Source organism: Citrus clementina, unplaced genomic scaffold (assembly GCF_000493195.1).
Source record: "Citrus clementina cultivar Clemenules unplaced genomic scaffold, Citrus_clementina_v1.0 scaffold_7, whole genome shotgun sequence".
NCBI lineage: Eukaryota > Viridiplantae > Streptophyta > Magnoliopsida > Sapindales > Rutaceae > Citrus > Citrus x clementina.
The window spans coordinates 5185473-5200158 of NW_006262075.1; the positions used below are offsets into that span (position 1 = coordinate 5185473).

The 14686-nt window shown below is 36.0% G+C and overlaps 1 protein-coding gene across 2 annotated transcripts; it reads left to right on the top strand.

Annotated features, from left to right (window-relative positions):
* Window positions 1–295: 295 nt before the first annotated feature.
* LOC18036999 (kinesin-like protein KIN-14B) lies at window positions 296–13198 on the top strand. 2 transcript variants are annotated; one of them, XM_006426215.2, is made up of 23 exons: window positions 296–741; window positions 2073–2196; window positions 2554–2640; window positions 2835–3005; window positions 3155–3261; window positions 3504–3635; window positions 3785–3963; window positions 4097–4258; window positions 4662–4753; window positions 4894–5045; window positions 5524–5697; window positions 6621–6767; window positions 7333–7521; window positions 8007–8078; window positions 8169–8224; window positions 8327–8546; window positions 9244–9435; window positions 9540–9731; window positions 10004–10354; window positions 11217–11315; window positions 11534–11674; window positions 11758–11916; window positions 12482–13198. In XM_006426215.2, the coding sequence occupies exons 1-23, from the start codon at window positions 520–522 to the stop codon at window positions 12935–12937; spliced, it is 3876 nt and encodes a 1291-aa protein (XP_006426278.1). In that variant the 5' UTR covers window positions 296–519; the 3' UTR covers window positions 12938–13198. The 2 variants fall into 2 exon arrangements, with proteins under 2 accessions (XP_006426278.1, XP_024036100.1); XM_024180332.1 differs by lacking the exon at window positions 2554–2640.
* Window positions 13199–14686: the final 1488 nt, after the last annotated feature.

The window sequence follows — 14686 nt, forward strand, 5'->3', positions numbered from 1 at the left end:
AATTATTAAATTAATATTTTATCTCATTTTATTTTTTTTTAATTCAAAATAAGGGGTATTTCGGATATTTATTTAAATTTCAAATAGCTCCGTTAAATATAACGGTCAAATTAACGGAATTAGGTGTGGAGTGAGTATTTTCAAAATATATAGGTGCGTGGCGAAAAATGTTGAAACAGTTGGGGGCAGGACAAAATTAACCCAAAAAATAATAACACTTTTAAGAAGCGAATCGTGAACCAATGCCAAGCACAAGTTTGCTTGTGCTCTAAAAGGTCGTAGAGTGTCCCTATATTAATCCACTATTTATCAAACGACGTCGTATCACCTCAGTGTACCCTCTACCTTTCGTTTTTATCCGAGGCAGGGGGGAAATGATGGGAAATGCGCAAAAACGAAAAAAGATCAGATAGATGAACGTCTCTTGCCGAAACTGTTTTGAAATTTGCACTGAAATTTTGAAAGAAGATAAAAGAGTGTTGTGAGTGGGTGAGTGAGCTAGGGTTTTGTTTGTTTGTAATGGCGGAGAACAAGAACAGGTGGAACTGGGAGGTGAGTGGTTTTGAGCCGAGGAATTCGTCGTCGTCGTCGTCGTTGCAGTTCGAGCGCGAGGGCCGGAGGCCTGATGCTTCGGTGGTTCGCCGTTACTCGATCTCCGCTGCCTCTGCTTTGCCGCATTCGTCGGAGATTTCGAAGCAGGCGCTATCTACGAAGGTCCAGCGGTTGAAGGACGAAATAAAGGTAATGTGTTTTGTTGAGTTATTCTACTGATGGTTTTGAGTGATGACCAGATGTTAATTACAATGTGTGAAATGATTTGTGGCATTGACAGTTATGGGAGAGTTAGGCAGTTGTGTTGGTGAAGAATACAATGCAGGAGTTAAAATAATTTCGATTCTTTTTAATACAATTTGAACGGATTTAGCGACATGCAAAATTTATTTAACGGATAAAAAAGTGATTTTAGAATTTCTATTTGGTTTACTTAGATTTATGTATTAATTGTTATAAAATTGTTGCTGTTTTATTTGGCATGTTTGAAAAACGAAAGTTCATTGTGTTGTTGGCAACTGACTTGAATTTAAACTTTCCAATTATAATTATGGTTAGGAGTGACCTTTCTTTTCGCAGTGAATGGGGGTCCTAGGTCTAGCACCGCTTGTTGGCACTGTTGTGTGATTCTCTAGACATGATGCATCATTAGTTTGTGGCATTGGCCTTGGCATAGTAGAACGGGAGACTCGGTTGTGAATGAGTGGACTAGTTGAGGTCTTGTAATGAATTGTTGATATATGAATTTATTCTTTAAGGTCGTGTAAAATTGTCACTTAATGATGCAGGACCTTGATTGTTGAAACTTGTGGTATTGGTTTCCTGGGGTATTATGAGTTTCTGCACTGTTTTCATTTAGTTCTCATTACTATACCGAGGAAATTGCATTATTTGAGTAGGCTATTGGATGGGATAGAATAGTGGTTCTTTTTTTTCTGTTCTTTTTTTCACAGGTCTACTAGTTCATAGCAAGGTTGAAGAAATGCTAACAATGGTTTGGACTCTAATTCGTGCAAAAACTCTTCTTGGCAATATTTTTGGTTCTAAAAATTACCAAGGTTACCAATTAATATTTGAGTATTCAATTGTCTGGAATAAATATTGATCATGGGACAATTTTTTAATTATTTTTTGAAAAAGAGAAGAATAGGAATCATTTTCTGAGGATCCAAGAACCTGTAATGTGTGGATAAGCTCTTTTATATTGTTTCTTTTTTTCACTATATTTTAGACAAGGTTTGCTATCTTCTGGACAAGATATGTGGCTAAGTGAGCAAAATATTTCATAGCTAAAGTGGGCAAAAAGATATTTTGAGCAGCAATATCAGTACTGAAAATTCGGTTTATCATTAGATGGATTAAGAACTACAAGTGTCTTAATGAAGAAATTTTGAGCCTTAAGTCATTTTTGTCTTTCTGTAAGATGATATGCCTTCATATGGTTAACATCACTATTGATATGATGTTGATCATGTAGTTTATTCAGTTTTATGATACTTGTATTACTTTTTTTTGGGCAGTTTGTGAAAGAAGATTACTTGGAATTGAGACAAGAAGCAACTGATCTGCAAGAATACTCTAATGCAAAGATTGACCGAGTTACACGATATCTAGGTGTTCTTGCTGATAAAACTCGTAAACTAGGTAAGTAACTGAGTTGTTTGGTCTAAAAGAAAAAATTATGATGTTTTCTAAGTTTTGATTTTTTCTGCTTTTTATTTGATTGAGTATATGCCCAAGCTCTTGTTTATACGTAATATATTTGACATGCTTACTAGAATTCACTTTCCAAAGAATGAAACAGGACTCGTAATATTTATGGTTTGTGCTATATTAGGGTTATTGTGCACATAATTCTGTCCTGAGATAGTATAATTATGAATCTTTCCAATTTTAAGGACTTTGTATCTCAAATGCCAAAGCTATATTCTGCTTCTCTAGCTTAGATTGCTATTGGGTTCTGTTATCAATTTTTAAATGTCATGTAAATTTAAATGTTAGATCAAGTTGCCCTTGAAGCTGAAGCTAGAATTTCTCCACTGATCAATGAGAAGAAAAGATTGTTTAATGACTTATTGACAGCCAAAGGTACTCATCGTTTGCCCTTTCCAACCCTGACCTCGATCATTCTTTCTCTCAGACATGCACATATGCGTATGCACATTCTCATTTCATGTAAAAGCTCTCTTTTCCCTGTTCTTTCAGTACTTATTTAAACATGTACTTCTCGAAGCAATTTCTGGCACTCTTCTTGTTTGAAGAAACGAGATTGTAAATTTCAGGAAACATAAAGGTATTTTGTCGTACAAGACCATTATTTGAAGATGAAGGTCCTTCTGTTGTTGAATTTACTGATGATTGCACTATCCGTGTTAACACTGGTGATGATACCATCTCCAACCCCAAGAAGGATTTTGAATTTGATCGAGTTTATGGACCGCATGTTGGACAAGGCAAGTGCTTAATTCTTTGTTTGATTTCCTTTCTCTATCATTTTCCAGTGTGGAATTTTTTCCTTTTACTTTTCCCTAGTCATTCATTATTCTACAGGTTTGAAATGCCATAAGAAAGAGGCTTAATGAAGTGCACCACTTTTGTGCAGCCGAACTGTTCAGTGACGTTCAGCCATTCGTACAATCAGCTTTGGATGGATATAACGTTTCTATATTTGCCTATGGACAAACTCGCTCAGGAAAGACACACACCATGGTGGCCTCTCTCTCTCTCTCTCTTGATAAGTTTTCTTACTTTTTAGGTTAAATTTCAAGGGATTTTAATTTCCATTCCATTGCAGGGTTTAGTATAGCCTAGTTTGTATTTTTTTTTTTTTTTTGTGCCCTGGTGTAAACAATATTGATGATAAATCTTAACTTGATAGTGGTTAAACATACTTCTTACCTGAATTCATGATAATCTTCTAATGATTGCATTATTTGATTTCATTTGCCCAGGAAGGATCTAGCCATGATCGTGGTCTATATGCTCGTTGTTTTGAGGAGCTTTTTGATTTATCGAATTCTGATACAACTTCAACTTCTCGATTCAATTTTGCTGTTACAGTTTTTGAGCTTTACAACGAGCAGGTTTGTTCATGCTTTTCACTTACTGATTATTCCCCACCTTTGTCTGTTTTTCACAATTTTTTATGTTTTGGCTCTATTTTTGTTGGATAATGCTTCAAGTATTGCATCTTTGAAATGTTCTGATGAAGAGCCTTTTCTTGTTCTTGTAGCTAAGGGATTTGCTCCCACAAACAGGGAATGGTTTAGCTAAAATTCGCTTCCAATCTCTAGAGTCTTCTATAGAACTTGTGCAGGAAAAAGTTGATAACCCGTTGGAGTTTTCTAAAGTCTTGAAATCTGCTTTTCAGAGCCGAGGAAATGATGTTTCTAAATTCAATGTTTCTCATTTGTATGTACTGAATCAAAGTTTTCCTTTCATTCTATTGAACTAATATATTTATTGTTGTCGTGCACAGATAATCGTCCTGATAGTAAGTGCCATTATCTAATTCATTTGTGTGGATTTCTTTTGTGGTTGTCAGGATCATTATGATACACATATACTATAATAATTTGATCACTGGAGAAAACTTGTATAGTAAGCTTTCTCTTGTTGACTTGGCTGGTAGTGAAGGTTTGATTGCAGAGGATGATAGCGGGGAGCGTATTACAGATGTGCTGCATGTCATGAAATCACTTTCAGCGTATGCCCATTTTTTCCTTTGCTTCCTTTGATTTATTTACTGTTCCTCTCAAGTTGCAATGTGTGGGCACATATGGTCCCTGCTTGCTTCTTGTTGTGGGAATACATTCATACATTGTGATTCTGAAGCTTTTTTTCCCCACCTCTTTGAGTGTTATGTTGCTCTATGTTGTGTTGCTCTCTCTTGGTTAATTAAATACGTTCTTCATTTATCTGCTTTTCAGGGGAAAAAATTGATTAGTATAAACACATTAATTCACTGCATTGGTTTGTGGGGATTTCACTGCATTTGCGATTTATTCATATAGGTTATAGGTTGACCGCATAGTAATATTGTCATGTTTTCTGAATTATTCCTGTGATCCTCTGCTATGTTCTAATTGCAGTATATGTAAATTTTGCAGATTGGGAGATGTTTTGTCTTCTTTGACTTCAAGAAAGGATATTGTGCCTTATGAAAATTCGATGCTGACCAAAGTGCTTGCAGACTCTCTAGGTATTATATTCTACTTGTTAGCTAGTTTTGGTGGAACTTTGTGATTGGCAGAATGTGAAGAGCAATTGAAGATTAATTATTGCGGAAATTGGTTAATTTCAAACTATTTACTATATATTTTACTTTCATATTTTCTGTAGGGGAAAGCTCTAAAACTTTGATGATCGTTAATATATGTCCAAATGCTGCGAATATGTCTGAGACGCTGTCATCTCTCAATTTCTCTTCTAGAGCTCGTAGTACTGTTCTGAGCCTTGGTAATCGAGATACAATTAAGAAATGGAGAGATATTGTGAGTTCCTTTACGTGCTGCTATAGTGGATATTTTGTTCTTTCAACTTGTGTCCATACTGATTTTATGAAGCTGTGATTTCTTCAGTAGTAATTAACTAGTTTCTGGTGAGCTAACTGCACACACCCTCCAGTAGTTCAATACCTAGGTCTGAAGGAATCTCATCTGATAACTACTATATTATCTTGAATTACTAGAATGTTTATATTGTTCAAATGGTAATTGGCAAGGACCTTACATTGATGATGAGAAACCAAAAAGCTTCAAGGAAATTAGAAAAGCACAAATAAGTAGTGTAGCACTTATTTAGCATACAATCAAGGATTGAGTTTCCTTTTCTAAAATTTATTTTATTTTCACTATAACTTTACATCAACTATAACTTTTGCTCCTAGTTCATGCTTTGCTAGTTGTGTTGGTAATGTACCGATGCAATCACCAATTCTATAATTTTCTATGTTTGTGATGGTTTTTGTAGGCAAATGATGCACGTAAGGAGTTGTATGAAAGGGAAAAGGAAATCCAAGATCTTAAACAAGAGATTTTGGGACTTAGACAAGCACTTAAAGAAGCAAATGATCAATGTGTCCTACTCTACAACGAAGTTCAGAAAGCTTGGAAAGTGTCTTTCACATTACAGTCAGATTTAAAGGTTCTGTAATTTCATGGGTTTGGTATAGTTTTAGCATTCTGCAACATCTTACTCGATAGTTTTAGCATTCTTCTATCTTACTTCCCTTTTTGGCTTGAGATTTTTATTATCTTAATGATAGTCTTCCATACCAATGACATTGGTTTTGCCTACATTATATCATATGGTGAACATTTGTTTTTTTTTTTTGATAAGAAACTGAAAAGTGTATTAATAAAGAAGATGAAAAAACAGATAGTGGACCAGCAGTCCACCCAAAAAACAAAGAACAAAGACTATCACTATTTGCGTTATACAAAAGTATACCCAAACTCCCCTAAACAAGGTTAGAACCAGATATAACTTCCTATTTCAAAACCCCAACCCAATTTAGGTGTGTGAAGAAAAAGATGAATCTTGAAACTCCTTAGAAACTGAAGCCCACAGTGAAGTAAGAAAACAAACTCTATCCCACATCTCTTCAACATTATCCACACTTTTGCCCTTAAAAATGCGGACATTTCTTTCCTCCCATATTACCCAACATAAAGCTGCCACTGCACATTTCCACAGAGTTTTAGCCTTGGTTCCTCTAACAAAAGCAAAGGGATTCTCCATAAGAAGGGAATCGCAAGACCCCGGAATGACCCACAAAAAATTAGCTTCTTTGCACAACTTGTACCATAACTTTGAAGCCACAAAACAGTGACGGAAAAGATGGTTTGAAGTTTCTGCACTTCTCTTACGCAATTACATTTTCTTCTCTGTGACAATTAAAGTTTTCATTGTTTTATTAAAAGACCTGAGTTTGATACATCATCCAGTACTATGTCTTAATTTTCATTTTTTTTTAATTTTGACGTTCATACTGTGCATTGCTTCCTATTTTTATCATTTCTAGTAATTGTGTTGCTAATCTGTTTCATTAATTTTGTTCGATGCAGTCAGAAAATTATATGCTTGCCGACAAGCATAAGATAGAGAAGGAACAAAATGCCCAGCTCAGAAATCAGGTAGCTCAATTGTTACAATTGGAACAGGAACAGAAAATGCAGATTCAACAGAGAGATTCCACAATTCAGACATTGCAGGTTCGTTTTCCTATTAACATTTTTTTTTTAATTTTATAATACTGAAAAAGGAGTAGTTCTGGTGCATTGATTGGCCTTGCTGTAGATGCATTTTGCAATGATATAATGATTTTCAACTTATTTCCTTAAGTACAAGGGTCATTGGATGTTGTACACAGCCACTTAAATGTCATGGGAGAAAATGCCTTGTTTCATAGTATTCTCTCGAAATTAAATCTGTTGGTGATAACTTGCTTACCACCATTTTTTCTTTATTTCTAAAATATTCTTTTTTATGTTTCAGAACTAGAGGAGAATTTGTTATCAATAGTCAATCTGATCAAAGACAATAATGTCTATAATAATAATTTCTAAACTTCTGTTGCTTAGTGCCTAAGTGTAACTGCAAATATTGCAGAAAATTTAATTTTGACTTTTAATGACAAAAATATGAGTTGGACTAGGATGAACTTTCATCAATATCAAATTTCTGTGGTTCACACTTCTGTTTATTCTGATCAAAGAATTTCTTTTGCACATACTTTCATTGTAATGGTGAGATTTCTGTTTTGAAATTCTTATCTAGGCCAAGATTAACAGCATTGAATCTCAACGCAATGAAGCTCTCCATTCTAGTGAAGTAAGGTCAACAATTCGCTCAGAACCAATGCCTGCTGTTTCATCAGTCTTGAGGACAACTGGGGATGGTATGGATTCTTCAGCAGTAAGCAAGAAACTTGAAGAAGAACTCAAAAAACGTGATGCCCTGATTGAGGTCTGCCACATTATTGTTATGCTTTTTTAGGCATTTAGCTGTTGGAATCTTTTGTTTTGATCTTGCTGTTGTCTGAGTTGCATTCAACTTGAATCTGTCTTATTTTTACATTTTTCGTTTCTGGCAATGCAAAGTTTTATAGTTCCTTATCCTCCTTGTTGGAAGCTTTTGCTAATATTATTTGAATCAGTGAGACCTATAAAATGCTGTTTCTTTGGATTGGATCCCTGAGTACTTGTAATGGTAACTGAGAAACAAATTTTGTTTTGAATAATTCTGAATATAGATTCTGAGGTGGAAAAGAGTATAGAAATATGCACCAAGAATATTTCACAAACTTCAAGACCTTCAATTCTATCCCAGATTTAACAGATTAGATCCTCACTCCATCTGTCGAATGATTGAACCCCTTGCAAAGTTAACACACACTCGTTCCTTCAATATGGCTCCATCTTAATGGACTATTTGATTTGTTGCTTCTGCAGAGGTTGCATGAAGAAAATGAAAAATTGTTTGATAGATTAACTGAGAAAGCTTCTTCGGTTAGTTCCCCCCAGGTGGTTTTTTCTTCCTTACATCGGTGTAACAGGTACTTATATTGTTTGTCTAAAAATTGTTCCAGATTTTAATTTTGTCTTTCTTTTTAGCTGTCAAGTCCATTATCTAAAGGATCAGTGAATATTCAGCCACGGGACATGGCAAGGTGTGTATTTAAATAGAGTTTGATAGTTATTATTTTTTTGTGGCTTTCTTTTCTTGGTTCCTCAATAGTTGTTTTTTGAATTCTGTGATTTTTTTTGCACAGGAATGATAATAACAACAAGGGACTTCCTGTAGATGTTGCTCCCTTGCCATTATCTGCAGACAAGACTGAGGGCACAGTCGCTTTGGTTAAATCAAGTTCCGAGAAAATTAAAACTACACCTGCTGGGGAGTATCTTACTGCTGCTCTTAATGACTTTAATCCAGAACAATATGACAATCTTGCTGTCATTTCAGATGGAGCAAACAAGCTTCTGATGCTGGTATGTTTCAATATCAGCTACGTCTTTCAGATTGCAATCCTACTGTCATGTTATGTTCTGTGTTGTCGGGAAGATCTGCAATGGTATCATTGTGTGTGCTCTACTTTAGGATCACTGTACACAGTCCTTCAAGTCTACTATTGTGGATGGAATTATAGAGAATTATATCTACATTGGTGTTTCCTGTAACAAAGAACATACATATTCAAGTTTCTTAATCTTCCATTAGTGATTAGTATCTTCAGTCATAGGAAATTATCAACAGGCGCATGCTTTAAAACTTTGAGGATTGCAAACCTAGAGATTCTTGCAAAACTATTTTTCTTGATCCTCAACGATATTTTTAGAACAGGTTTTGACATTTTGTTACCGTATTTAAGTTTTTGGATCCAGGCAATGTTTATTTAGGATTTGTTTTAGTGCCTTTTTGTTCCATGGATGGAGTATTTGTATTTATGGCTATTATGCTGATGGATGACTGATTGCTAAGTGTTGGTGATTTTGTGTTGTATGATTTAATTGCATTTGTTTGTTCAAAATTTTAACTTAAGTAAAAATTTGGTAGCTTTTATGCCATGAATAACGACAAGTCATTAATTCTCTTCCCCGCACCCCCTTTGGCCACCATAAACACCAGCAAAAAGAAAGAGATTATAAAAAATAAATAAATAAATAAATAGTTGTCCAATTATTGCAGGTTTTGGCAGCAGTTATTAAAGCAGGTGCTTCTAGAGAGCATGAAATACTTGCTGAAATTAGAGATGCTGTATTCGCTTTTATCCGTAAAATGGAACCAACTAGGGTGATGGACACTATGCTGGTTTCCCGCGTCAGAATTTTGTATATAAGATCCTTGCTTGCAAGATCACCTGAATTGCAGTCCATCATGGTAATTTGACTTGAGATGCTAGCATATCTATCAGTTTCTTTCATTGAGCATCCACTATTTTTTTTTCATGTTAAGATCAATATGTATTTAATTCAAATTTGTAGGTCTCTCCTGTAGAGTGCTTTCTAGAAAAGTCTAATACGGGACGTAGTAGAAGCTCCAGTCGAGGTAGCAGCCCTGCAAGATCTCCTGTGCATTATGTCGATGAGAAGATCCAAGGATTTAAAATAAACTTAAAGCCAGAAAAGAAGTCCAAGTTATCATCAGTTGTTTTGAGAATGCGAGGAATTGATCAGGTTACTTTTTATCATGGCATTTTTGCTCCTCCCTCCCACTCCCCTCTGCTTTTCTTCTTTGGTATATACGTATAAATGTGGGTTTGATGTAAAATTAGAGCAGTGTGCATTCTCCTTCCCATTTTTTTCATTTTGTTTATCAGTGTCCCTTATCTTGACTGCCTAGCATAACCTGCCTTTCCACAAATGAATGGGATCTTATCTTCTTTAGGTATTTCACTTGTAGTGACCTGAAAAACTTCTAACGTGAGCCTCTGAACTCAAATCTACAGGATACATGGAGGCATCAGGTCACCGGTGGAAAGCTAAGGGAAATTCAAGAGGAAGCCAAGAGTTTTGCGACAGGAAACAAGGCTCTTGCTGCTCTTTTTGTTCATACCCCAGCTGGTGAGCTGCAGCGGCAAATTAGGTCCTGGCTTGCAGAAAACTTTGAATTTCTTTCTGTCACAGGAGATGATGCATCAGGAGGGACCACTGGTCAGTTAGAACTTCTTTCAACTGCAATTATGGATGGTTGGATGGCTGGACTTGGTGCTGCTGTGCCTCCAAGTACTGATGCCCTTGGCCAGCTTCTGTCGGAGTATGCAAAGCGGGTCTATAATTCTCAGTTGCAGCACTTAAAGGTATGTCTTAAGCACTGGCTGGAGCTTTCTTGGTTTGACCCTCGGTATAATTGGTCCCAGCAATATCATTTTGACATATTGGAGTTAAATGTGTGATTCAGTTCCATAGCAGCTGGATCTGCCTTTTCCCTTCATATCTGCCCTACTACAAATTTTTGGCTGCTAAAAGTTCTTGGATAAGTAGGCCGGGACTGATTCAGTCTTTTTGTGTTCTTTTTATTCCTGCTGAATAGTTGCTGGCATGAATTTCTATTGACAACTTTTCAGTATCTTGATTCTATTAGGTCACTGCTCGTCTCTTAATGGATGCATTGCTTTCTTTAGGGATTATTCCTTTCAGAATTTATTTTTCCTTTTTAAGAAGGAAGGCATTTACTCCTTATAGATCCGAATTTTAGTATGTTATTGGTTCGCCTGGGAACACGCCTACGACACATTCCCATAAATCACATGGCTCTAGGGTTCTTAATGTTTGGCGTCCAAGGAGCTACAGTATTAGTTGTCTGTTCATTGTTCTTCAGCTTTGAATTCTCTTGGGTTTCCAAAGTGCTTCCTTAACTTTTAAGGATGATTTTACCTGATCTGATAACTCTGATTCCCATCGATAGGAAGAGATAAGATACTTTATATAGGTGGAGATCACCTAAACATTTTCTTTGTATTCTTGCTATGTGGAATGAGGTTTAGCATTCTCTTTAAATTTTCTTTAAATACTCTGTAATAAGGATGGACATTTTCCTTTTTCCTTTTGAATACTTTGAACATGTCTAGTTGTTCACACTTTAGCTTATATTATTTCATTTTAATTCTCTAGTTCAATGGATCATTCAAAATTTTGCTAATATTATGTTTTCTGTATCAGGATATTGCTGGCACCTTAGCAACAGAAGATGCAGAAGATGTATCACAAGTCTCTAAGCTGCGTTCAGCTCTTGAATCTGTCGATCACAGAAGAAGAAAGGTTGGTCACTTTCATTTAGCCACTGTATTTGTCTTTTCAGCTTCTTTTCTATTTCGTACTTGGATAGGATTGTAATGTTTAGATATATTGCAGTATCACACATATAAATACATTTACAGTGACAATGTTTTCTGGTACCATGTGATCGTGTGTTTTATCTCTAGAAATTGTCCATTATGCAAGTGCAGATCTTAGAACTAATTATTTCTTGTAACCAGGTTTTGCAACAGATGAGGAGTGATGTAGCCTTGCTAACATTGGAAGAGGGTGGTTCCCCTATTCAGAATCCCTCTACTGCAGCTGAAGATGCACGATTAGCATCTCTCATTTCTCTGGATGGCATATTGAATCAAGTCAAGGTTTTTACTTCTCTATGAGAAATATTCTCTTTCTGTTCATCCCATAGAGAAATAAAGAAACAGCATTGCATATTTTTTTACAGGATGTTGTGAGACAGTCCTCTGTAAACACCTTGAGTAGAAGTAAAAAGAAGGCGATGCTTACTTCTCTAGATGAACTTGCAGAACGGATGCCTTCCCTTCTTGATATTGATCATCCTTGCGCCCAAAGGCAAATTGCTGGTGCTCGTCTTATGGTTGAGGTACACAGATTTTTTATTTTCTTTTCAATTTGATGTTTGAACATTTTTTTGTTTATTTCCTGTTTTTGGTATGTATCAGAGGAGGTTCTTGCAGTTAATGGGGGTTGGCTTTATATCACAAACAGATCCTCTCTACGCGGGTGGTGCTAACCCTGTCAGTAGGCTAGGACATCACTTGGTCCCATGTCACAAATTTGTTCCTCTTCATAATTATCAAGACTTGGGCATATTTCTCCAAAAAATAAATAAATAAAAGGAGTTTGTGTTCTGCATATTGGAATATTTGCAAGAAAAATAAAATAAAATAGGAATATTTTCAAGAAAAATAAAATAAGATAAAATATCGGAATGGCCTAAATATGTGCTATTTTTAGAGGAAATAGATATAAATTTTTACCATGTATGCTTTTATCTGTGACATTACATCGAAGGCAAAAGGAGTTTGTGGGGATAGAGACTGAATGTTTTTATACTTTTAATGCATCCCCATTCTATCTGAATTTGTACTTGGTTGTAATTAGTTTCTTTCCCTCAACTAATTGGCATCATCATATGTTTGCTGCAGTCAATTCGTGAAGAAGATGACCATGTTCTGGAAACATCGCATGTTAGAACACAATCGGCAGATTTGGGGTCTGGTACTGAAACTGATGTGGCCCAGTGGAATGTTTTGCAGTTTAACACAGGCACAACAACTCCATTTATTATCAAATGCGGTGCAAACTCAAATTCTGAACTGGTCATTAAAGCGGATGCCCGGGTTCAGGAACCAAAAGGTGGTGAAATTATCCGGGTTGTACCAAGACCATCTGTTCTGGAAAATATGACCCTGGAGGAGCTGAAACAAGTATTCTCCCAGCTTCCCGAGGCACTTAGCTTGCTTGCACTTGCAAGAACGGCAGACGGAACCCGCGCACGATATTCTAGACTGTACAGGACTTTGGCCATGAAAGTTCCATCATTGAGAGACTTAGTTGGTGAGCTTGAAAAGGGTGGAGTACTAAAAGATGTGAAGTCGTGAAAATGGATGGTGTAGAGAGAATGTCGTTTGCCTTTGATGGATATTGTTTGCTCATCTGTGTTTGTATTTGCGCGGACGGTTCCATTGCAATTGGTGCGGCAAAATGTAATGGATTTTGCTTTGCTTCTGGAAAAGGAAGCTCTGCACACCAAACTTGTAATGTAATCTATTGTGCATTGTATTTACACGCAATGATCATTGCTGACACTAATAGCAATTTTGTGCAACACATCGATCATTAATATATTATTTAATTGTTTGCTGGAGCTCGTGATAGTTTTTGAAATTGATTTATCCAATTATTTTTTTTCCCAATAAACTTGTATGAAAAGTTAACGGCGAAGACTAAGTTATAATTGTTTTTTTTTTTTTAAGCGGATCATTGAATTGCTCCCATTTCTCTCCAATTAAATTATAATGGCTAAAGCTAAGGCCGAGGATTGTTTTTCCTTTTTACTAAAATGTAAATTACAATGGTTAAAGGCCTAGAGCTGAGGATGAGGTATTTTTATTCTTTATTTTTGTTCCTTTTACCGAAATTGTAATTGACGAAGTTCGGGACCCTTTGTGATGCAATGAGCAACGGTGAATGGTACACTGATCAACTAGTCAATCATCATAAATGAACCCGGCCACTAAATAATAATAAAATAATGTTAGGGTCCCAATGTTTTTAAAATCCTAATTCGTATGCATCACAGGTAAAAATAAAAAGAAGATGATGCAATGTAGAAACTCTAGAAATTAAGTTCAAATTATGAAAAATCTGCCCAGGAAAAAAATAAAAATAAAAGAATGCTGTTTCCTTGGAAGTTGGAATGGAAATCGGGGACATCCAAATTTAATTTCATCTACTAATTAAGTTGTTCGGTACTTTGACAGTCCCGTCCACTCCCAGATCTTCTCTCCCAATTCAGTTCAGTACCACAAAAATGTCTCAAATGACTTGCAAGAGTTTGGCAATAATAACCCTAGCCGGAGTCATCATTCAAATGATTGGTCTCTCACTCTTCGTCTGGGGCTTTTTCCCCGTCAAGCCAGCTCTCACCGGCGTCAGGTTCAACTTTTCTTCGGTTTAATACATTCATTTATGAATTCCTCTTGCTTTATTTGTATTTTTATTTTTGTTATTCTTTGCTAGCGGTCCAGAGAGTTATCGTGCACCCGCGTTTGACTCCGATGAGAATTACGGTAACATTTCTCTACCTCCTCATCAACTTAGATCACTCTATCAGGTTCAGTTTCTAGTCTCCTGTTGAATTTTTTTTTTTCCTAAGTTTGCAATTCTTTAGTTACTAGAAATGTGTGTTCTTACTGTAGGATCTATCGGGGATTCCTCCATCATTTGATCGGCTAATTTTACTGGTATGATAACAATTTCAAACTTTTTGATACACAACTGCACCAATTTGTTAATTTTGGATTTGCTGGTGTTGGGTAAACCCGTAATAGATTTTTATTTTTATATTTTGGAACTAATGTCAGTTTAGGTTATTGATGGTCTTCCAGCAGAGTTTGTGCTTGGCAAGGATGGTAATCCTCCAAGAAAGGCTTTTATGGAGCCAATGCCATATACTCAGTCACTTTTAGCAAATGGAATGGCAATTGGGTATCATGCAAAGGCTGCCCCTCCAACTGTTACCATGCCTCGTTTGAAGGTGAGGGTCATTTCCCATATTTCTTGAGGAATTATGCTTATACACTTTTCATAATATTCTATGAGCATATCATTCTAGGCTATGGTTTCTG